General features: G+C 35.4%; 1 protein-coding gene across 8 annotated transcripts in view; it reads right to left on the bottom strand.

Annotated features, from left to right (window-relative positions):
• Positions 1-25,986, bottom strand: part of LOC136025398 (uncharacterized) — a 300,981-nt gene that overhangs the window by 31,299 nt on the left and 243,696 nt on the right. For 7 of the 8 annotated variants that reach the window (XM_065701397.1, XM_065701395.1, XM_065701394.1 and 4 more), the window contains 2 exons: positions 15,520-16,381; positions 7,085-7,213 (listed from right to left, as the gene is read on the bottom strand). In XM_065701397.1, the coding sequence (XP_065557469.1) occupies positions 7,085-7,213; positions 15,520-16,381 (991 nt within the window). The remainder of the gene's footprint in view (positions 1-7,084; positions 7,214-15,519; positions 16,382-25,986) is intronic. The other variant, XM_065701399.1, reaches the window with a different exon arrangement.

Here is a 25,986-nt window from a genome sequence, read left to right as displayed (position 1 = left end):
ATTTGATCTTTAGAAGGATCTTGTACTTTAGAACTCTCATTTTAAATCCCGACAAGATCTGGTGACATTGGGGGGAGCTGGAGGGGGAAACCAGAAATCTTGGAAATCGGTTATCTTGGAAAATGCTTAGAGTGGAGAGATCCGGATGACACTTTATGGAAAGAATAAGCGCAAGTTATAGACATGTGATTGACATAATTGGAACGGATCCGTTCTCTTTAGGGGAGCTGGAGGTTGTCAATTTGGAAAAAATTAGAAAAATTGAGGGATTTTAACTTCAGAACAGGTGACCAGATCTTAAGGAAATTTGATATTTAGAAGGAACTCATGTCTCAGAGCTCTTATTTCAAATCCTAACCAGATCTGTTGACATTGGAGGGAGACGGAGGGGGAAGCCAGAAATCTTGGAAACGCTTATACATGTCGTAGATACGTGATTGACGTAACCGGACTGGATCCGCTCTCTTTGGGGGAGTTAGGGGGTGGGGTTCAGTGCTTTGGCGAGTTTGGTGCTTCTGGACGTGCTAGGACGATTAAAATTGGTAGGCGTGTAAGGGAGCTGCACAAATTGACTTGATAAAGTCGTTTCCCCCGATTCGACCATCTAGGGGGCTGAAGGGAGAGGAAAAATTAAAAAAATGAGGTATTTTTAACTTACGAGTGGGCGATCGGATCTTAATGAATTTTGATATTTAGAAGGACCTCGTGACTCAGAGCTCTTAATTTAAATCCTGACCGGCATTAAGCTTCTGATTTTCCTTTCAAAGCAATCTATTGATTCTGAGAATTTTGCCAGCGCTCATACCATATGAGCTCTAGGCTCTTCCGACCTCGTCACAAGTGCCATATGAGCTCATAGCTCTTGTTTAAACAGGTGACGGCAAACTTTCTACCACTGCTTAAGAGATCCTTGAAGTCTAAAGATGGGGTATGATCAGGAGGAGAGTATGTTTGTCCCATCTGTAGGCATGGGCTGTACCACTATTTGAGTAAATACCAAACATTAGTAAAATCAAGGAATATTGTTCGTGGGTATGTACCGATGCTCCAAGGCATTGTAAGGTCAATTTTAAGCAACCTAATTAGTATGTTGGGATATGCTATAGAGAAGGGCGAGGAAGCGACTTAATTTTACTGACTTTACTCTTTTCGTTTTTTCCTCTGTTCGTGATTGTTTTTGCGTATATCGCCACTTACTTTTTATTTCAATAAAAAAAATAAACAGTTTTTTCAACTGAAATTAAGGAGCAACATTAAAACTTAAAACGAACAAATATTATTCCGTATATGAGGGGGATTGCCCCTCCTCAAAACTTCGCTCTTTACGCTTGTACTTTTTATACTTTTAAAAAACCTTCTTATTGTTCTAGTTAAACGAGCTTTGTGTCTCAGGAGTCGTTCTTAAAGAATTGGGACCGAATTCAAACTTTAGCCTTTTTCTACAGCAGGGTTCTCTGATATGGTGAATCTGACGGTGTGATTTTCGTTAAGATTCCTTCACTTATAGGAGGTGTTCCCCCTTTTTCCGAAAAATGGGACAAATTTTCTTATGCTCGTAGCCAAAAGCCAAAAGTATCATTCTCTTACTTAGATAGCCAATTCTCTTCCTTAAAATTATCATTCTCTTACTGAAGTGGCTACAAAGTTCTGCAAAATTAGTTAACGTTTTTTTACTATTATAATAATTGGGAGAACAGAATTCAAAGACAAGTGAGAATTGGATTAGGTCTTGGTTGCTAGACCGTGGTCGTCTTTAGGGAGTAGGGGTTATATACTTCTAATGAATGGTGTCTTTACTACAAACAAGAGCATGGCTAATGCCCGTTTTGATAACGGTAAAAGTATCATTCTCTTTCTTAAATAACCAATTCGCTTACTTAGAGTAATCATTCTCTTTCTTAACTGGCTACAAAGATATGCAAAATTAGTTTTTTTTTTTAGCATAATAATTGAAAGAACAAAATTCAAACACAAGTGAAAATTGCATTAAAGATTGGTTGTTAGATCGCGGTCGTACTCAGGGAGTAGTGTTATCTACTTCTACTGAATGGTTTCTTCACTACAAACAAGAGTATTATTCCTGCCCGTTTCTCTAACGGTAAAAGCATAAACGGTTCAGCATAAGGCTAACGAAATTGCCCGTACCAGCGAGATGGTCGATAATTCGCCTCCTGCTTTATGGCGTCTTCGAGCTAAGAGCAAATCTTCCAATGGCCCACCCTGCATGCCAGAAAAAGACTGGTGCGACTATTTCAGAGACCAATTTTCAGCCCCTAATTCCTACCTCGACAACACCTTTTGCCAGGCCCTCGATAAGGAGCTTCAGTTTGCAGTTAAGGATATTGGTGTCCTGGTCACTGCGTCCTTGATACGTTCCAAAATTGTTAGGTTAAAAAAAAAAAGAAATCTAAGGACATCGATGGTATATCTGGTACCCATTTAAGCTTTGCCAGAAATCTTCTCCTACAGCACCTTTCTCTGCTATTTCAAATGATTTTCGTTACTGGCATCGTTCCAGACAGCTTTGGTGTTAGATTGGTCCATCCTATTCTCAAAAAAGGTAAACCAGCTGACCAGTGCGCTTCATATCTTCCGATCACTGTTTCAACTACTTTTTGTAAGCTATTTTAATCCCTTATTTTCGATGAAATTGCACTTCGATGCACTACTCCGGACGACCAGTTCGGGTTCAAAAAGCACTCAGGACGGGAACACGTTCAAAGCGTTCTTGCAAATCTTCTTATTGATGCAGATAAAAATGGTGATCTTCTCGTCTTTGGAGCGCTTGATGTTAGTAGAGCCTTTGATTCTGGTATCCATGGCCATATCCTGCTCAAAGCCCTTCAACGAGGTGTTTCTTCTTGCATCATTTCCCCTGTTTACAGTATGTACAACAAGCTCTCAGCTGTCATCCTGATCACCTCTCCGTCCGGTACTTTTCCTTCTAAAGAAATGCTGAGTATCAAGAAAGGCGTACGGCAAGGTGGCAAAACTTCACCATCACTGTTTAATAGCGCTATCATCGAAGCACAACAAGTAATAAAGCCGTCGTGCTTTTCTATGGGATTAATCCTTCGCTGCTGAACTTCGATGATGACATTCTTCATGTTTCTCGTTCGATATCTTTATTTCAATAAAATTACGACTCACTTGCAGCGGCATAGAAGCAGATCGGACTTTCCTTCAACGAATCTAAAACAGAACTTCTTTTCTTCTATGGTTCAAAAAATAAACTTTCAATTAACCTCTGCGTTAAAATTGGCGACACTCTGATTAAGCTTTGTGAGTCCCTTATGTATCTTAGCCTTCCTGTTTCTTCTACATTGAAGGACAAACGCTCAGCACTGACAAACCACCTCTATTCCCGTCTACGAGCGGCTTACGGATTACTTGTTGCCAATAAGTATCGTTTCAACCGTCCTCTCCTTGCCCGGCTATAAAATGCTTTTACTACCCCCCATCTGCTTGCTCTGGTTCCCTTCTGGAAAATATTCACAGCTACCGAAAAGAAAGCCATTTGCAGCGCATTTTATAGATATGCTAAGTTTCTCCAGTGTCTCCCTTTGTGGCATAGCAATGGCGACATCTCTAGGAAATATAAGGTCAGCAACCCTCCCATGGCCATAGAGAGAAGAATCTCCAAATTCAGTACCAATGTTTTAAGAGCCAACCAAACCTGGATTAGTGTTATTTTATAATATTTGCAGTGGAAGTGAATTTAAATGTTTGTGCTTTTCTTTCTTTTTCTTTTATATACTCCGTCTTTTCCGTTTTTGACGGGAAATAAATTAATAATAATAATAAAGCCTACTGCGTATTTGGTACTTTACTAAAAGGCATCATATTATAAATATTTTCTTTTCTTCTTGCTACAAGATTGAACATAAAATTAAAATTGGAGTGAAATCAGATCAGGATTTACCAATATGCCCACTAGGCCCTGCGGCTTTCACTATTTAAGAAATTTTGGGGATTTCCCCAAAAACATTTCAAAAATGGAGCGACAAAAACGGTTGGGCCTAGAGGCGTCAAAGCTTTAAATCTGGCCTAGATGAAACAAAATATTGAGCTGGTGAGCTTTCAGCAATTAATAGCAAAAATACATACAACAGGTACTAATATAAATGAATAATTAAATGTCAAAACGAGTCAAGCTTTAAACGAACTTAAATATTTTGCTACAAAGGCATAAATGAAACCCAAAACGAACAGAAATTAAATAAACAATCATAGCAAACAAACAAACAATAGTTACTAGTATAAATGAGCAAATTAATCTTAAGACGACTGAAACTTAAGTTGAATACGCAAATCCAGCTTGGAACGAAAAAAAAATATCTACAAATTAAAGTTTGGGTTTTGCCTCCTTCTTTCACTATAAAAGTCTAAAACCTACTGCATCATTGGCGCTTTACTGAAAACAAATATTTTCTTTTGTACTTAGTACAGCACTGAAAAGAAACATAAAAATTACAGTAAAATTAAATTTTGAGCTGATGAGCTTTCAGCAATTAACATCATTGTATATCAAATATTTAGTTTAATTTTATTCGTTCTTTCCAAGACTGTTCAAGACAAATATAGCTTCACTACAAACAAGAATTTGAGTACTGCCCCCTTCCCTAACTGTAAAAATCTAAGGCCTACTACGTCATTGGTGCTTCACTGAAAACGAATTATATTACAAATATTTTCTTTTCCAGTTATTACAGCATTGAAAATGAGAATAAAATTACAATGAAATAAAATCTTGAACTGATGATCTTTCAACAATTAATAGCATTATATATCAAACATTCAATTCGATTTTATTTGTACTTTCCAAGTACAAATAAAATCGTATACGAATACTATAAGTAATAAAATATGTATGGAACATATAACCATCAATATGTATGTTTCATGGGGCGCACTAGCCCCCACCTATCCCTATCCCTGCTGACGTCCATAGGAGGAATCCACACTAAAAAGGATTAATTTGAACACTTCACAATGAAATCGTGCAAATGATGGCCTTAGTCAATTTTGATATTCTAAATTCTCTCCCATTCCACTTCAAGAAAATATTCAGTGGAGGTTGCTTTTTCAGAGAAGATTATCATTCTTGAATCAGGTTTTGAAAGTCACACACTTTTTTCCTTAGCTAGATCCAGTAACGAATGCTAGAGAATTAGACAGAAGAGTTACTCAAATGCGACATCATATCCCGGAGAAACAATGGGACGTGTTTTATATAATCTTGCATATTATAATGCAGTTTTTTTTGTCAAAAATTGCATTTTATTGCAACATTATCTTTTGCTAATTACATATGGCACTAGACATTGCAATTTTCTTTCAAAAAACCCTTAAAAAAGTCTCTTTAATATTCCAGTATCCAACTAGCGGGAAAAAAAAAGAAGGAAAAACATCAGTGCTACCCACACAACAAAAGACATTTTTCAGGTTGGTCAAGGTGGGGGCTGTAAGTATCCTCTATAGGGTATTCTGTAACAGCAATCCCAATGGTGCACTTTCCGTCTCGACTCGACACCTTTCTGAGGGGTTTCAGGGTGCTTATCGAAATTTCCAGAAATTTGTTTAGAAGATGGCATTTTACAATTAAGACAAATCGAAATAAGGGCGACCATTCCTAAAAAATTGGTGAATTACATCAGTGAAGAATTTTCAGGAAGATCTTGTGAAAAATTGCTGTCCAAAAAGTTGTTTTCAAGCTCCTTCCTCCACCAATTCTCCGTACAGAAGGTGAATTCTAGTAATGCTGAATGGTGGTGCTACGTAAACAGCCTTCCTCAGAATTAGAACAAAACAATTTAATATAAAACGAAATTCGAGCAGGAGGGTTTATGCAACATCCAACCTCACTTTTCTACCTTTGAGGACTAGACATTTGTTCTTCTTCTCCTTCCTATTTTATTATTTCTAGATGGTATTGTTTAATCTTATATTTATAATCATTAATATGTCACAAACATGTTTTTTCTTCTTCTTCCCGTTTTTCGTCCTACCCCTGTTTAAATCTTTTAGAAAACAAACAAAAACAAAACAAGGATTTAACAAACAAAATAAATACTTGTACTATACACAAAATATATATCCTATTTAAAGCCTTTCCAAACTAAAAGAAAATAATGTTAGAGCCATTTTTGTTATTTTTCGGATTTTGCATGGCTGAGGGCATAAATGTTTACAAGGTATCAAATCAAGAAACTGTAACGCTATTCAAATGTTTCTTAACTTCCTCAAAGAACATATAAAATATAATATTTCCCCCTCTTGAAAAATCACAAAATTTTTGAAAAAGAAATGAAACTTCTCGAAAAAGAAATGAAAGAAAAGAAATGAAAAGAAACGAAAATTTTCGAAAAAAAATGAAAAAGAAATAATCAAAGGAATAAATTCTAGATATGATGTGAGTACTTTGGGTGTTTTACGAGTATTTTACGAGCAACTGTGTTTAGGGTGATATTTATTGTTTTGCTTCAATATCTTATATTTCTTTAACCCTATCCCTAAGAAAATATATCTTAAACATAAGCGATCATAGGTAGACAGCTTCAGGAAACGTTTGTTTAGTTTAAAAGGACAACGTCAGACTAGCCTGTACAAACTTAACTCTTTCTCTGATATTTGCACAAAATCATCCCTGTTTGCAATCTATTTAAAGTAGATCTTGAAGGCAGTCTAATGCTTCACTGATTTTTGGCTTTCATCCAGCAGTTCTAGTCGATGAGGGATTCATAAGATCTTAGAAGTTGGATTATTCGGTTGGGAGTTGTAAGTTCTTGTTCCTTTTTTAAGAGTTATAAGAGATTAAAATAAAGAAAGATGTAATTTTTCACAATAAAACTGCATTTGTTTTTACATCTTTCACATATTTATCGACACGACATCATAACTTCAACCTGGTAAAAATAATTGTTTGTTTCTTACGAGGACGCGAACTATGTCAGCAAATATACTAATATAGACAAAAGCTTATCAAACTACTATTAAAATTACTGCCATAATTCAAAATTTTTTTTAAAATTAACTTTGTATGATCTACTGTCAAATTGAGTATTTAGAAAATACAAGAACTAACCTGTATGTAGTCCTATAGCAACGGTTGGACCGTTAACACACACGTCTTTGATTGTGCCATATTCTGATTTTATAACATTTAGTGATCTGTAGTTCTCTCCGTCCATTGTCAGGTAGTACTCACCTCGGACTGCAAAATAATTCAATTAGTCAAAGAGAAAACGAAATTTTAACAACACTAATTCAAAGAGTAGATAAAACACATACATAGCAAAGTAACAACGTAACAAACATAAAAAACGTAATTTCCTATTTGCCATGTTAAAGTTGAAAATAAGTAGGCAATTTCAAACGAAAGTAAAGAGTAGCGCTAAAATGTAAAACAAACAGAAATCTATTATTTATGACTATAGGGTCCCTAACAATTGAAAACCAATGCATGGAAATCCCGTCTATTTATGGATACGCAAAAGTTGCACAATCATAGGCGGCGCAATAGCGCTACCTAAGTAATGAGCAATGTGGGCATATTGTATTACCTTTCTCTTCTTCTTCTTTGCCGAGGGACTTCGTATAGAAGGAGCTGTCGTAGAAATTTCCAAAAGACTTCCAGTGCCCTTTTTAAGAGTAAAAAGTGATTGGAGGGCAGCCAGCCCCTTGTCGGGCCCATCAATTCTCTAACATATTCAATCAAAATCCTGACACAGCCATTTTGTTCACCATAGCTGAAAAGTCCAGTAACTATGTCTCTGGGCATGTCACTCCCCCTACTGTCCTCGGGACAATGACCGTAAGTTGTGCAATTCGCCCATTGTTTACATATAGCATTTGTTATTGAAAAAGATGGGCATGTTTGATCTTTAGTATTCAAAAAGATGCCGGAAATTCAGTAGATCCAACCAGAAAATATTGACGGTAGTGTTGAACTAAATCAAAACATGTTATGTGCATACGGATTGTCGAAAGGGCGTAACTGACCAATGACAAATATATCAATTAATAACTTTCAGGAAATGATGGGAGGGAGAGGGGATGATCAATTGACCAAATACGCAATATTTGCACACTACTACTACTACAACTAGAAAAACAACTACTACCACTAAAACTACTTATACCACTTTTATAGCTACTACAACTACTACTACTCAAACTACTACTACGGTAGCAAGTATTACCAAGGCTAAGGATATTGAAATGAAAATTTAATGAAATGTCGAGGGGAAAGTTGAACTAAGTCAAAACATACCATGTGCATACAGATTTTCAAAAGGGCGTATGAGTAATATATTTGGAACAACTCACTGTATCAAGCTGAAAGTTCTGGGGCATCATAGGGGGATGTTCAATTAGACAAAAGAAAGCATGCACTTACTGCTACTGCTATAAATACAGCTGATACTACTGTTATAACTTCTGCTGCTACTACCACCACTACTACTATGATACTAGTACTATCAAGGCTAAGGGTATGGAGGTAAAAATTTGTCAGAATATTCTGGAAAAATTTGAACTAAATCAAAACCCACTATGTGAATGCAGATCTTCAAGGGCGTATGCAAAGAATGAATTAGTGTATTAGGCTAGAATTTTCAGGGAATGCTTAAAGAAAGATCAATATACCTAAAAGCAATGTGCGCACGCTACTAATACTACTACCGCTGCTACTACTACTACTACTACTCCAACTATTACTCCTATTACAACTACTACTAAGGTAAGATATGAAAAGTTTTGAGGGGGAAGTTGAACTAAATTAAGACACACTATCTGCATTCAGATTGTCAAAAGGGCGTATCGGCAGTATCTTAGGAACAGCTTGGTGTGTGGAGTCGAAACTCAGAGGGCTAGTTATATTAAACTAAACAATAGGAAATATTTAAATCCTACTGCTTCTACTACTGCTATTATTATTGGTAATACTACTACTGTTAAAGCTAAGGGTATTATGGCAATTTCGTGGAATTTCGAGATAACTTTTGGAAATATTTAACAAATTATCTCAACAACGGTAAACACTATTAAGTTGAAACTTCCAGGGTATGTTATGGCGGATCTTGAACTAACCAAAAGGCACCATGTGCATAATAATAATCCTACAATTGCTGCAACTAATGAAACTAAAGTTATTAATGCAAAACATTTAGGGAGAGTTTCAGTTAAATGAATAAAACTATATGCATGTAGACTTTGAAAATGGTATACGAGCAATATCACAGGCAGCGCAGCGCTATCACATAAACTTTTAAATTAGCTCATTCGAACGTAAATTCAAAGTTCTGGAACCCTTTTTGAGATTAAAAAGTGATTGGAGGGCAAACAGCCCCCTTCCAAGCCCATTAATTGTCAAAACATCCAATCAAATTTGTTTTATGTCCATTTTGTTCAGCATAGCCGAGAGGTTCAGCAACTATGTCTCTGGGGATGCCACCCCCCCCCTCACAGACCTCAGAGGAAGGGTTGTAATTTATGTAATTTGCCCATTAATTCATATATAGTGTTTGTTATTAGAGAAAGGAGGATGTTTGATCTTTTGCGTTAAAAAGACATTCAGGCGAAGCCTTCATAAAATTTTGTAGGGAGCATTAAACTTAATCAAAACATGTTATGTGCATACAGGTTGTCAAAAGGTAAACTTAGGAATTAAATTAATGGTATTAAGTTACAACCTCAAGGAATGATGAGTGACATGGTCAATTGACCAGTGCATGTTGAGGTGGATGTTGAACTATCCAAAAGGTACTATGTGTATGTTACCACTATTGCTACTATTACAACTACTACAATTACTGCTTCTATTTCGCTTATTGAGGTGAAAATTTCATGGAACATTTAGGGGGATGTTGAAGTAAATCAAAACACAACGTGTGCATTCAGGTTGCCAAAATAATATACGAACAAATACACCGGACTAGCTTAGAGCAGTAAGTTAAAATTTTCTGGGCGTGTTGCGAGGGACGTAGAACTAACCAAAAAATAATCTGCGGATAATCCTACTACTACTACTGCTGCTGCTACTACTACTACGACTACTACAGAAGCTACGAGAAAAAGTTGACACTTTTAGGAAATATTTAGAGGAATGTTGAACTACATAAAAACGCACTCTGTACAAGCAGGTTGTCAAAAGTATGTATCAACAGTATAACGGGAATGGTCTAGGGTATTAGGTTGAAACTTTCAGGACATGTTAAGGGGGTTTTTGAGCTAAGCAAAATTCAAAATGTGTATACTACTGCAATTATTAACACTGCTACTACTACTACAACGACGACTGCTACTAGTACTGCTGAAGCTAAGGATATTACACTAAAACTTTTAGGTATTGTCGAGCCAGTTTTTACAAAAATATAAATAAGTGAGGATAACTAATGTGTGAGCTATACAATCAACAATAAATAAATAACGCTATCTCAAGATGTCGGAATAAAAAGATGGCACTTCAAATCTGCGTGTGGTAACAAAAAACCAAACTCCCAATAAATTCAAAATAACCAAATAAAAATATAAATAAAAGAAAATGAGGACTTCCACCCAAGAATTCAAATTAATTGCTATTAATTAAATGATTCTTTAATCTACTTTTATTATTAGCCAGTGATTTATTCAAATCTAAAAAACTACAAAAGTTGCTACAATTATATGTAACTCCATGTTGTGGTAAAAAACAGAAGCTTTCAGATTTTTTTAAACTCTGACAAACTACAGAACTGCCACAATTCAAATAAACATGTAAAACCTGATTAGCACCAATCAAAGGCACTATATATATGCTACTTCTACTACTATTAAGACAAATGGTATTAAGTTGACATTTTCAGAAAATGTTAGGGGGTATACTAAATTGAATTAAAACACGCTGTATGTATGCAGGCTGTCAAATAGCCACATCAGCAGTATACCGAGAACGGCTTAGAGTAGTAGGTTGAAACTTTCAGAGCATGCTGAGGGATATATTGAGCTAATAAAAGTGCACCATATGCATACTACTACCAGTAGTACTACTATTACCGCTGTTAGTGCTAATGTTATTTAGGCCAATGGTATTAACTTCGAACTTTCAGGGACTGTTGGTTAAATCAAACACATTATGTGCATGCAGGTCATCAATAGGATGTAACAGATATTTCTCAGAAATGGCTTCAAGCATTAAGTTGAAATTACCAGGGCATGAGGAAGGGATATTGTACAAGATCAAAAAGGCATAATGTGAATACCATTAATGTTTACTGCTAATACTACGACTACTATCATTCATACCACTCCTATTGCTCCTACTATTACTTCTGCAAGGGTATACCCTAGAACAGCGTATAAAGTACAAACTTCTACATAATGTTTATATTGCTTTAAAAATAAATTAAAAGGCACTATAAGTATGCTGGTTGTCAATGAGGTGTCTCAGCTATGTCTCAAGAAAGGCCGAGGGCATTAAGTTGAAACTCTCAGAGCTACTACTTTTACTACTTCTACTCTCACAATTGAACTTAATCAAATGAGTGTAGACGCATCTAGGTTGTCAAAATAGTATAGACACAATGTCTTGGGAATGGTATTAACTTTCATTTTAAAGGAAAATATGATTTGTGAAACTGAATTAGACAACACTATATTTTTGTTAAGTCAAATGCATTGGCAGCAGCATATAAGCTCATTCTGATTACCTGAAGAAGGCAAACTCAAGGATTATTGGACTTCATTTTTGTTCATGAGCATGAGCTATGTTTTTTTGGCACAAATTTCCCACTGACCCTTCGTTTATTTGTTTATTTTTGTATTTCTTTTTTTTTCGCACAAATTTCTCATTGACCATTCGTTCATTTATTTTTTTTTGTAATTTATATTTCTTCTTTTTTGGCACAAATTTCTCACTGACCGTTCGTTTATAACGCCCAATCAAAAGAAAAATCATTAGTAAAACTTTTATACGGTATATAGCCTAGGTCATTAGGGGTTGAAGACTAGTACACAATTATCACGGCAGGAAATGTTATGCCTAAAAGTGTTCAACGCGATTATAATAGATTGTTGGTTAAACCTTGGGCAATGAGTCTTTCACTCATGTATAATCCAAGAAGATTAGTCAAACAGACTAAAAAAGAACAACAAGTTTTATTTACTCACTTCAAAAATATCAAGTACTATTAAAATCAAAATGACAAAATTCATTCTGTATGAGGGACTCCAGTGCCCTGTCAACGAGTGATTCAACGAGCTTTATGAAAACAGTTTATCAGAAGAAATAATCCTGAATGACTAGAAATTACCTTAGGCAAAATATTTGGTTTTTTGATTTTATTGGTTTATACCCTTTTTAGCTTTTTATTTTACTTATTTCTCAATAGAAGTTGATCCATCAGTGCCAAGTTGGAAGAATAACCCCAAAATCCGGGCTAAATGCTTAGTCCAGGAAAATACCCAGACATTAGAAAGGAAGGAGCTGAGTTGCAATTCAGCTTGCAGCGAATATAAAAAAAAAACCGTTTCTCTGATCCAGGAACTCAATGCTTAATCCAGGGACATACACAGACACTAGGAAGAAAGGAGTTGAGATGCAATTAAACTTAAAGATAATGTAAATAACAGTTTTTTTTAATAAGTATGAAACAAAATTGAAAACAAGGTAAATATTTGGTTGGATAATTTTGGTAGTTGATACCCATTTTAATTCCTATTTTTTTCCTTATTTTTCAACAAAATTTTGGTCCACCGTGCCAATGGGAAGAAAAAACCTAAAGTCCGGAAACTCAATGTCCAAGAATACACCCAGACATTAGAAAGGAAGGGGCTGAGTTGCAATTAAACTTAAAGCGAATGTAAACAACAGTTTTTCTAATAAGATTGAAACAAAATTCAAGACAAGTTAAATATTTGGTTAGTCAATTTTCTGGGTTTAGACCCTTTTTATCTCGTATTTTTTTTTTCCTTATTTCTCAACAAAATTTTGTCCACAGTGCCGATTTGAAAGAAAAACCCCAAAATGCTAAAGCTGTAAGATGGAGCTAAGATATAATTAAACTTAAAACTAATATAAAAAAACAGTTTCTCTGATAAGATTGAACCTTATTTAAAAGAGAAATCTTGCACCAAATTTCCGAATGAAACTTTCAGGAATAAATTTACAGTGTGAGTGAAACTTCAGTTTTAATCAATCTTTATTTTGATATGTAATATTACTACTTCTGCCCTTAAAGCTGAGCAAAATCAAAAGGGGGTAAGTACATCCAGGTTGTCAAAATAGCACAGATGGAATGTATTGGGAATAGTATCAAGTTTTAATTTTCGGGAAAACTTTAGAGGGGTATATATACAAAATAAAAAGTATACGTGTCTTGATTTTCATTAAATAAAAAAAAATAGTTTTTTTTTACTGAAAGTAAGGAGCGACATTAAAACTTAAAACGAACAGAAATTACTCCGTATATGAAATGGGTTATCCTCTCCGCAATCCCTCACTCTTTACGCTAAAGCTTTTAATTGTTTTAAAAAGTAGAATTGTGGCAAAGAGTCAAACTTTAGCGTAAAGAGCGAGGGATTGCGGAGGGGACAACCCATCTCATATACGGAGTAATTTCTGTTCGTTTTATGTTTTATATGTCGCTCCTTACTTTCAGCTAAAAAAATTAGTTTTTTTTTATCTAATTTCTGAACGTTTTTGAATTAATGTATGTTTGGTTTTGGCTCTCCGCACAAATTATTAAAATGAAATTTGTATATTAATTCTTTTTTTTGGCTAAATGGCTTTCTCTTAGTTTTGATCAGACGATTTTGAGAAATAAGGGGTGGAGAAGGAGGCCTAGTTGCCCTCCAATTTTTCGGTTACTTAAAAAGGCAACTAGAATTTTTAATTTTTAACGAACCTTTTTATTAGTAAAAAATATACGTAACTTAAAAATTAACTTACGTAACAAACTTTCATAATCTTATATTTTTATTATGTATACGAGGGGGTTTGTACCCTCGTTAATACCTCGCTCTTTACACTAAATCGTAAGTTTTGTCCCAATTCTTTAAGAATGACCCCTGAATCAGAACGGCCGTAGAATAAATAGTTGAAATTACTAAAAATACTTTAGCATAAAGAGCGAGGTATTTATCTCCTCCTAAATACCTCGCTGTTTATGCTAAAGTGTTTTTAGAACCCCTCAGATGCGTAATAATCTCTGTTCGTTTTAAGTTTCAATGCTACTCCTTCCTTTCATTTGAAAACACGTTTTCATGTTTATTTTTCATTGTTTTCTTATAGTAATGCTAGAAAATCCTGCGCCCTTTTCATTGAATTTTTCTTCCCCCATGACAGATTCCTCCAACATAGCCCCCTCCCCTCAGCCCCACCCCCAAACAAAATCCCCCTGAAAACGTCTGTACACTTCCCAATAACCATTAATATATGTAAACACTGGTCAAAGTTTGTAACTTTGAGCCCCTCCCCCAGGGATTGTGGGGGAGTAAGTCATCCCCAAAGACATAGTTATTATGGTTTTCGACTATGCTGAACAAAATGTCTATCTCAAAATTTTTATTCGTTAACTTCGGGAAAAAAAGAGCGTGGGAGGGGGCCTAGATGCCCTCCAATTTTTTTGGTCACTTAAAAAGGGCACTAGAACTTTTCATTTCTGTTAGAATGAGCCTTCTTGCGACATTCTAGGACCACTTGGTCGATATGATGACCCCTGGGAAAAAAAAAAAAAAAAAAAAAAACACGCACCCGTGATTTGTCTTCTTGCAAAAAATTCAAAATTCCACATTTTTGTAGATAGGAGCTTGAAACTTCTACAGTAGGGTTCTCTAATACGCTGAATCTGATTATGTCATTTTCGTTATGATTCTACGACTTTTAGGGGGTGTTTCTCCCTATTTTCTTAAATAAGGTAAATTTTCTCAGGCTCGTAACTTTTGATGGGTAAGACTAAACTTGATGAAACATATATATTTAAAATCAGCATATATGAAAGAATTTTCTTATAGAAAAAAACAGATAAAAATTAAAATATTCCTTGCTTGTTCAATGAAAAAGACTATATCGATAAAAAAGAAACAGACATTAACTTCAAAAACTTTTTCTACAAAATAAGTTTTTCAAAAAAAGTTAATTAGCAATATTGAACCAAAATTGAGCCAAAATAAAGTCAAATAATTTTCCATGGTTAAAACTACCACATAGCACCATCATGCCCTCGAGAAAATAAACCCTTGCAATATCTCTGAAAAGCTTTACCAGCATTGGGAAGAGATCCAATATTCTTTAAAAAAAGTGATTTAACGTTTTCCTATATTTTTTTTCCCAAACAGAAGTTTTTCTCACACAATATTTTTTGCCCCAAAAGAGCGAATTTTGCAGGTAGCGACTCAGATACCAAATTTTCGAGGCTGGTTTTTACGCAAAAACAATTGCAACTAAACACACAATCAGCCCAGCTGCTCCCACTCAACATGAACAATCCTCAGAAGAAGACTTTCTGCGTTTTATTTTTCTATTCTCCAAACTCCTGTTACCTGAGAGACACACGCAATCTGTTCTAAAGATCTTCGAGTTGAAATGCTCCTCTTCCAAATTTAAGGGGGATTTTTCACAAACAGCTGTAATATAATGCACCATATTTATACTAAAAGGCTGAAGAGTATAACTGAACTTGACTTGTTTCTCTGCACTATAATACTTTCCAGAATCTTCAATATAGCAGAGAGTCCCATTAGTTACTTTAAATGAATCTAGGCCATCCACTGATTCTCTTTTACATCTCTGTAAGCTTGGCACAGAAAAACCGGTAACACCATAGTGGCCATCATAAACATAAAGAAATGGTTTGTCATAACAAATATTTTTTAGCTGTAGTCCATGATATAACTCAATAAGTCCAATAGTTGCGAAATCTTTCATTCTCATAAACTTAATTAAGCCATTACGTACCAAAAGGAAAAAATGATCATGTTTTGAATAAATACCACCACAAATGTCAACTTGCCGAGAGTATAAATTGACTAATTCAATATGTGTGATGTTCTTTTGATTTGTTTTCTTCAGAATTTTACCTGTAAGTGTGTTCATAGTTAAGCTCTCTTTATCATGACAGTGGGTAAGTAGTATATCACCTGAATTAACGATAATACTAATCTCTGTAATGTTAATATGTTTGCCAATATCTTCATCTCCAAGAAAAGATGTTTGTCTTGGTTCATATGAGTTTAAATTCTTACGCCAAATGGCATTAGATACCAATTTACCGTAAGAGGTCACAGGTTCTTCTTTTTCCCCCGTGATCATATAAAAGGAAGTCACTGAATACTCTTGTATGAGCTCTGAGAGTATATTTGGGTCCATGAATTCAAGAGCTATGGCCTTCCAATTTATCATAGCCTAAAAAATAAAAAACAATCTTTAATTCAATTATACGTAAGATGAAATTACTGAGGAGAAGTCAATTCAAAAACCCCAAAAACAAGAAGAACATTAGGGAATTCTTTTTGCAAGACAGTGGGAAACAAATTAGAATGAATATTTCGACCCTATGTCCAAGGGCCGTCCTCAGCAAGACATAAATATAAAGAAAAAAAAAACTTACAACAGGATACAGTCAATATAACTAAAATGAAAAACATTTCGAAACTATCCTAGCATCCTTACCTCAGCGAAGGACTGATAAATAGATTGTGATGAAACGAGGCAATTCAGTGAAATGAAAGAGAATGATTTTAAAACATATTTTTAATGCTAATCTTGCTTTTTTGGATGCTTATCTCGTAGGTTCATTTGTGACAGGTTCTGTGTTAATATCTATTAGTTTTTTTATAATGTTTTGTAGGATCGTTTTTAATTAACGATCCGTTTTGTAACGATACATGGATGACGTAATTTCACCTTGGAATTATAGGGAAAATGAACTTAGGGGTTTTTTAGATCACCTTGACACATGTGATTGAAACTTACAGTTTACCTTAGAAATTGAAATTGCAAATAAAATCTCATTCCTTGATGTGCTAATTATTCGTAGCTTAGATAAACTCAATTTTACTATGTACAGAAAACCCCATAAGTTAGAAGAGCTGTGGTAATCTCTCTCGTCCATCGTGCCCTAAATATTTGTTCTAATTCCTATATCACAACAGAACTAGATCAAGACATACTTTATGTCCTGAACATACTTTATTAGGGACATACTTTTTGGAAATGGGTATCCTCTTTTATTTATTAACTAGCTGGGAACCGGCAGCTTCCAAGCCGGACCCCAGTATGACACGCGACAGGCTCCTATATATGGATTCTCATTGTCCCTTGTGTTCTAACCACAGACAGTGCTGGGTCCCGGAGGCTTCGCCGCTGGGCCCCACCATGGCACGCGGCAGGCTTCTATATATGGATTCTCATTGTCCCTTGTGTTCTGAGTCCCGGCAACGCTATGTCATTTTTGGATCGAATTGATGACGTAAATTGGACATTCCTAATCTGGCCCTTTCTCTTTGAGCCGCAAGCCTGGTATTTCGTTGCTCTTGTGTTCCCTTTTTGGTGACATTGTAGGATAATTATACACGCATAGCTTTTGTAATGCAGCGACACGCCTTCTTTTTTTACTATCTCTATTAGCCACAAGCCTGGTTTCGCGTTGCGAACATGACGTCATTTATAGATTTTTATCTTTTACTAGCTGTTCTACTAGTACTTTTACTAGCGCCACACCAACACCTAGTTGGTGGGAGCACTCCGCCCCCCCCAAGCCCCCCCGCGCGCGTAAGTCGTTACGTGCCACATTAGTTACGCGCCATTGTAGTTGTGTCCCTGTGTCCCACCTGTGAATATATATATATATAAATAAATATATATATAATATATATATATATATATATATATATATATATATATATATATATATATATATATATATATATATATAGATAGATAAGTGTATTTCAAAAACCCGTGGGCCATATACACACAACATATAAATAAATAACAAACAAGCAAGGAAATTAACAACAGTACGAACACGCACAAAAAACAGAATTAAACGCAAAAAGTACCAAATCTAACTACAAAAGAAATTAATCATATAAAACTTTTTCTTCTTATTAAAGATTTTTCTATATATACTCCCACTCGAAATATTGTGGTTGGGTTACTATTTTGTAGAATACCCGGAAGCATCAAATTAATCCCATGCAAATAAATTTCCCGTAAATCCAAGAGCACCGGGCATTTCCGGAGAAAATGATCCAAGTCTTCATCATCATCTTTACAAAGAGGACAAAGATACCGCCTATCAGGACCAACTATCATTTTATTTTTGTCGAACGTTTTTTGCCTGTTCTGGATTGGAAGACAATTTGCCCTAAGCTGAATCCAACGACGTAGAATCATAGCCGGTAAATTAAGTTTAAAATAAACTTCCTCCCCAAAACTAGGTTTTGCCTGATTATAATGTTGTAGGGTTGTAGAATCAAGAACCAGCCCTTGCCAATGCTGAATTTCCTGACTCTCTAATATAAATCGTACCTGGCTTTCTAAATTTGCTGGTACATCGCGAGAGCAAAGACCATTATTCCATAAATAAGGCATTCCTACTTTTTCTAGTAATGATTTAATTTGGGATGGCCACGAGGTTTTTAAACCACATTTCAACATCTCTTCATATGCCACTCTTACTAGTCTATCTTCATTACTCTTAGTTAACTTCAACCAGAGTCTAAGCATTAAAATATACCTACGTAGCTTTAAAGAAAACAGGCCCATATCACCTTTCAGAATCTGTGAATGAGTTGTCTGATGTAAACCAAACACTCTTTTATAATACTGGAGCTGAAGGGACTCCAGTTGCTGCACCGTTTCTCCACCCCATATCTCTGCTCCATATTCTATTACGGGTAAAATTTTTGTGTTAAATATTCTTTTATGCATTTTTAGGTTTTTGATCCCCATTATCGTCGGGTTTCTAAATATAGCTGACATGGCCACCCTACCTCTCTTAATTATTTCATCAACATGACTCCTTAGGCTTCCATTTTCCGATAAGATAAAGCCTAAATATTTTATTCTTTTACTTATAAATAGTTCCTTATTATTAAATTTAAACGTATATTTTTCATCGTCCCCAACCTTCCTTTTTTTAAAAATAACAACTTCGCTCTTTTCAGTATTCAGCCTTAACTTTTTTATATGCAAATATTCATCTATGAGATTCAAAAGAGTCTGTAGATCTTGCGGTTTATTAGCCACCAAAGCAATATCATCTGCAAATAATAAGAGAGATAGTTTTTGAGTCCCTAGGCTAACTTTCGGAGCCCATCTATTCTCTAGAAAATTAACAACATCATTAATAAAAATATTAAACAACTTAGGTGAAAGGGTGCTGCCCTGTTTTACTCCCCGCTTAATATCAAAAAGCTTCGAAAACCTATTACCAACTTGAATGATTCCACTCACACAAGTATACATGCTCACTATCAATCTAACAAATGAATGGGGAAGGCCAATATTTAGCATGGCATCCTTCAATAACTCTCTGTCGACACTATCAAAAGCCTTATGGAGATCCAGAAATCCCACATAAAGACAAGTTTTACCCTTTCCATATTTATCTATTAATGCCTTTAAAATAAACACACTATCTGTCGTCCCATACCCTGTCCTGAAACCTCCTTGTTCTTCATGTATTAAATTATTTGTATTTAACCAATTGGAAAGCCTGGTATCTAATATTTTCTCCAAAACCTTACTTAAAGCAGGGACAAGTGCTATTAAACGATAATTTTCATGAGCCTTCGGGTTTCCTCTCTTAAAAAGTGGTATAAACAATGATGTCTTCCAAGCGCTTGGCCATTGCCCTGACCTTAACACCTTATTACAAAGAAGAACAATTATCGGTATCAAAATGGAAAGAAAATTCTTAAATAACAATATTGGTATACCATCAACACCCGCAGCAGTACCACCTTTTAAATTCTTAAATATTGACTTAATCTCTTGGCCATTCACATCACCCACTAAATCGTAATCATGTTCTCTCATGGGATAAATAACCATCTCTGGGGTATGCGCTACCTCCTGAAGATCTGCACAAACACCTTCTAAATTATTTAGGTAATCAGGCCATGAATCAGCTTCCGGAACAGCCTGGGTATTAACATTTCTCCTTCCACAATCATTCTTTATATAGCCCCAAAACTTTTTAAAATCTTTATTTCTAAAATCATCAGCGATATCCAGTTTCTTCTTATGCTCGTACTCTTTTTTTTTTCTTTTTATTAAACTTTTATATTCTCTTCTTTTATCTTTATAATTAGCCAATTTTAGACTTTGATCTTCCGCGCTATCAAATTCATTCAAACGATTTAATAAATATTTTGCTTCTTCTTTCATTAACTTGCAATCCAAGTCAAAATATCCCTCATTCTTTTTTAATTTTTTAGTTAGGCCACATGATTCTGCACAACTGCCCATTATTTCATTTAACAGCATAATTACACTATGTGCATCTTTTTCATTATCTTCTAACGCTTTCAAATTATTTTTTACATGCGAGTCCAAGAGCTCCCTTCTAAATGCCTCAATATCTTTATCTGTTAAATCATTTCTAATTCGTTTTCCTAAACCTATTTTTCTATAATCCGCATTATAGAAATTTCTTAGTCGTGAACCGTGTTTCGCAAACTGCCCAATCTTCACCTCAAGCATAATAGCTCTATGATCAGATCCAACTAAATCTAATACTCCCATATTTATTGATTCAGGTACAAATTGCGTATTAATTAGCACATAATCTACAACACTTGGAGTTGGACCCGAAAGGCAAGTGAACTCGCCCCTACCCTTATCCTTCCCAAACCTACCATTCGCAATCATCAGACCATGTTCCCCACAAAACGCCAGGAGCTTTCTTCCCCATACATTTATTTTTCTTTTTTCATCCTTGTTGCTTCGTGGTATTCTACAACAAATTGGGACAAAATCACCTAAATCTGGGATCAACACATCTGGGATCTCAGCCTCCAGGCCGGTATAAGCATTGAAATCCCCCATTAACACACAATCCAGATCTTTATAACTTTCTTGTATTAACGAAAATTCTTCCCCTAAAATTTCCCAAGTATTTTCTCGATTATACGAACTATTCTGTGGAGGTATATACACTACACCCAAAATTAATTGCTTCCCACATTTCAAATAAATAGACAGCCAAAGCAAGTTTTCAGATCTACTACTAATTCTCTCATAGCCGTCAATAGCAGATGCTTTAACCAAAACCAAAATGCCACCATAATGTCTATTATTTCTTGCTACATTACGCACGGTCTGTTCAACGAAATACCCGGGGAGAGGTGATATAGGAGAACAATCGTTCCATGTTTCAATCAGAGAAATCACATCAAACGAAAATAAATCGTCATATAAATAGGTCAACTTATCACGTAATCCTTGTATGTTCCATGACACTAGACTCAGTATATGGCCCTCTATATCCTATGTTTCTACGCCTTCTGTTAGCACGTTAACATCACTAGCCTTTGGTTGAGATTGCTCGTTACTAGTCTTAGTCGGGGGAAAGGCAACATGATAATACTCACGAGTGCGGTTATTTATATCCGCTAACTCACTTCGGTGTTTATTGTAATAAAAATCACGTGAAAAACCACCACGATGTCTATCATTAAACTTCTTTCTTGGCGAATGGCTTCCTTTGGGTGCTACATTACGAGTACCTGGTCGAAACAAGTCATTTGGGCTGACAATAGCACTAGAAGGTCTTTTAGCTGTCGATACTGCCTGAGGAGTGGTGGTCGATGGTACTAATGTCTCAGTATCACTATCACTGGCATCACTAACTAGCCTCATCGGAATATTATTGGGATCATTTGGGAGCCTAGCACTAAAGGGTGGACCAGATTTTTGTACTGGCTTCAAATTACGCTTAATCTCGACTATTGAATTTCCATCATACCTGAATATTCGGCCTTCGATGAATAGTTTGTCACCTCGTAATTTTGCATCACGGCCATCATTTTGCGCAGTAGTTAACATTTCCTTTAAATGTTTACGGGCCTCCCTTTGTATAGCTGTGTAATCCGGAGCCACCGATAAACCAAACCTTCTTAATACGGAGCTGTTTCTTAAAATATAGTCTCTGATTTCAACCGAGTTTAGCTTTACTACTATCGGCCCTGATTTCAATCTAAAAATGTCACGTATATCACTTCGATTTATCCCGAGAGACGGCATAGTACGATTTAATAACCCCGTTATTTCTTGCTTCAGAGTATAATCGCCGAGTTGTTGAGGGGTGTAATTATAGAAGATTAAATTCGTTCTTTTCTGCTCTGCTTCGAGCTTGTTGGCTCGTTCATAAGAGACTGCTAGGTTAGATTTCACATTTTCCAGCTCTTTTTTAATTTCATCATTTGTCTTAGCATTGTTAGATAACTGCGTAATAATGTTACTTAACTGTACTTGTATGGCATCAATGCTATCCGAAAGTTCAGGAATCGTATTAACTTTCTGCGAAAGCACCGGTAATAAATCCAGTTTAAAATTAATTTCTTGCAAGAACTGGGCACTTTGCATTTTCTCGGCCTCTCGTGTTTGGACTGCCATTTACACCCTTATAAACTTATCAAAGTGCAAAATGTAAAACCTTTATCACTCCTTGATTTGATCCAGTAATATATATATATATTGATTTGATCCAGTAATATATATATATATATATATATATATATATATATATATATATATATATATATATATATATATATATATATATATATATATATATATATAAATATATATATATATATATATATATATATATATATATATATATATATATATATATATATATATGCTTTTAACTACGTAAAACTTGCGAATATACAACATTCTTCGCTGTCCCATTGTCTGTGCATATAAATAGATTGTCAGGTTTACCGACTCTTGAACATGCAACATATAATTGTCCATGGGAAAAACGATCCGTATTCAGATCTATACCTCATGATTCTAATGATTGCCCTTGAGCTTTGTTGATGGTGATTGCTAATCGAACATTCCCTGTGTCGCCGTCGTCATTTATATATTCTTTTTAGTTTTTTTTGTAGTTTTTACCTAGCCAAGGTTCGAACCAGCAACCTCTCGGACCTAGAGCCTGGAACATAACGCGTTACCAACTCAGCTACTTCGGGCTTGAATACATTCGTTTTTGAATTGGTATATGATGAAATAATTCAGACGTCATATGCGGACAGAAAGACAGACAGACATAACACACATACAACTTATTTTTATATATTATATTATATTTTATATATATTATATATATAGTATATATATATATATATATATATATATATATATATATATATATATATATATATATATATATATATATATATATATATATATATATATATATATATATATATATATATATACATATATATTGTGAATCCTCGGCACGCTTTCTGTTCTTACTTTCTTTATCAGTCGCAAGCCTGTTTTCTTGCTGTTCTTGTGATTCTGCTGATCAATTTATGTCTACTTTCAAAGTAAAAGGGCAAATTTATCATAGAGCAGGGTCCCTTCTACCATTCTCAGGCGAGAATCATAAATTTTTACAATTGTACTTCATCAGTGATAGAAGTTCTGAATTGAATGCACGTTGCGAAATTTCTCCCAACGTTGAAAGGACAATCGTTTCCCAATTGCAACATCTTTTCCACGAAAATAATAATTTAGTGCGTCTGTTCAAAACAGCCATCGATTTGATGCCTTCTGATACGCATAAAATTGTTATTTCCGCTGACAAAACGCCTCCTGGCCAACATGTGCGTAGATACAATGCTCCAACTATCGACGAAGTGGCAATCGTTATGGTCGGTGATCAGTTTTTACCTCGAGATATTATTCTTCATAAGCGAAACGCTCAGTTGTTAAGAATTGCTGAAACTCATCGATGCTACGATGCCCTACAATATCCTATCATTTTTTGGGATGGAGCCGACGGCTATCACTTTAATATTAAATTGATGAATCCAGCCACTAACAAAGAAATGAATAAGAAATGCAGTGCAATGCATAATTATTCCTATAGACTAATGATTCGGCAGGATGAAGAAAATTATATTTTAAAATGCCGTGAATTGTTTCACCAATTCGTCGTTGATATGTATGCTAAAATTGAATCAGAACGTTTGCTATATATCCGCCTGAATCAGACCAAGCTCCGCTCTGAACAATACATTCATTTGCGAGATGCAGTTATAAATGACGGTAATACCACAAACGTTGGAAGATTAACAATTTTACCTTCGTCATATGCTGGCAGTCTCCGTCATATGCATGAATATGCTCAAGATGCTATTGCGTATGTTCGTCTCTATGGTCGTCCAGATTTATTTATTACATTTACATGTAATCAATCTTGGGACGAGATACTGCAGCTTTTACTTCAAGGACAATCGGCGGTTCATAGGCATGACATTACGGCCCGTGTCTTCCGGCAAAAGTTGAAATCACTGATAAACTACATAGTAAAACTTGAAGTGTTTGGGTCAGTGCGATGCTGGATGTACTCAGTGGAATGGCAAAAACGAGGTTTGCCACACGCACATATACTAATCTGGCAACATAAAAAAATTACTTCGAACGAAATTGATGATGTGATTTCCGCTGAAATACCTGATAAAAATGTCGATAAGGGGTTACATGATATTATTGTAAAAATATGATACATGGACCTTGCGGTGCACTGAACGAAAATTCACCATGCATGGCCAAAGGAAGGTGCACAAAGCAATATCCTCGACTTTTAGTATCAAACACAATTACTGGCAATGATGGTTACCCATAATATAGAAGAAGATCTACTGAAGATGGCGGTAAAACAGCAATAATAAAGAAGCGTAACGGTACCACCATCGAAGTAGATAACCAGTGGGTTGTTCCATATTCCCCATTATTATCAAAAACATTTAATGCACACATAAACGTTGAATACTGTAACTCCGTAAAGGCAATCAAATACATATGTAAATACGTCAAAAAGGCAGTGACATGGCAGTTTTTGGCTTGCAGCCCGAAATCAAAGATTTCGACGAAATCGTACAATATCAGGCTGGAAGATACATAAGCAGTAATGAAGCTGTTTGGCGAATTCTTTCATTTCCGATACATGAACGTAGTCCAGCTGTTGTTCACTTAGCGGTACATTTACAGAATGGTCAACGTGTTTATTTCACGGAAACCAACGTGCAACAAAGAGTCCTGAATCCACCGGATACAACATTCACAGCTTTTTTTTCGCTTTGCAAAAATGATTCTTTTGCAAAAAAACTGCTGTATACTGAAGTGCCTTCGTATTACACGTGGAATACTAAAAATAAAGTATTTGAACGTCGAAAACAGGGTAAGTCAGTCGACGGCCAACCTACCATCTTCAAAGATACCACGATAGGAAGACTCTACACCGTTCACCCCAATCAACATGAATGCTTCTTTCTACGCCTGCTTTTGGTGAATGTACCCGGTCCGACATCCTTTGAGTATTTGAGGACTGTAAATGGTACTATACATGACACTTACCGTAGTGCATGCCAAGCTCTGAATTTATTGGAGAATGACCAACACTGGGATAACTGCATCAATGACGCGTGCGAAACGTCAACCCCAAGTTAAATTCGTGCATTGTTTGGCATCATTTTAACAACTTGCTCTCCATCAGCTCCTACAGAGTTATGGGAAAAATATAAGTCAAAATGTCCGAAGATATACTCCATCGAAAACAGTTAGAGACGTCAGATATGACTTTTGATTTTACATCAGAAATTTATAACTACACTTTAGTTGTTATAGAAGATTTGTGCGTACGTTTGGCAAACAAACCTCTTCAGGATTTGGGAATGCCTTCACCTAACCGTATCGCTGCTGTTTCGACATGTGTAGAATTGGATCGTGAACAAAGTTACAGTACGAGTGATCTA

This window comes from Artemia franciscana, chromosome 3 (assembly GCF_032884065.1).
Source record: "Artemia franciscana chromosome 3, ASM3288406v1, whole genome shotgun sequence".
Lineage (NCBI taxonomy): Eukaryota > Metazoa > Arthropoda > Branchiopoda > Anostraca > Artemiidae > Artemia > Artemia franciscana.
This window is presented reverse-complemented; position numbering and strand designations above follow the sequence as displayed.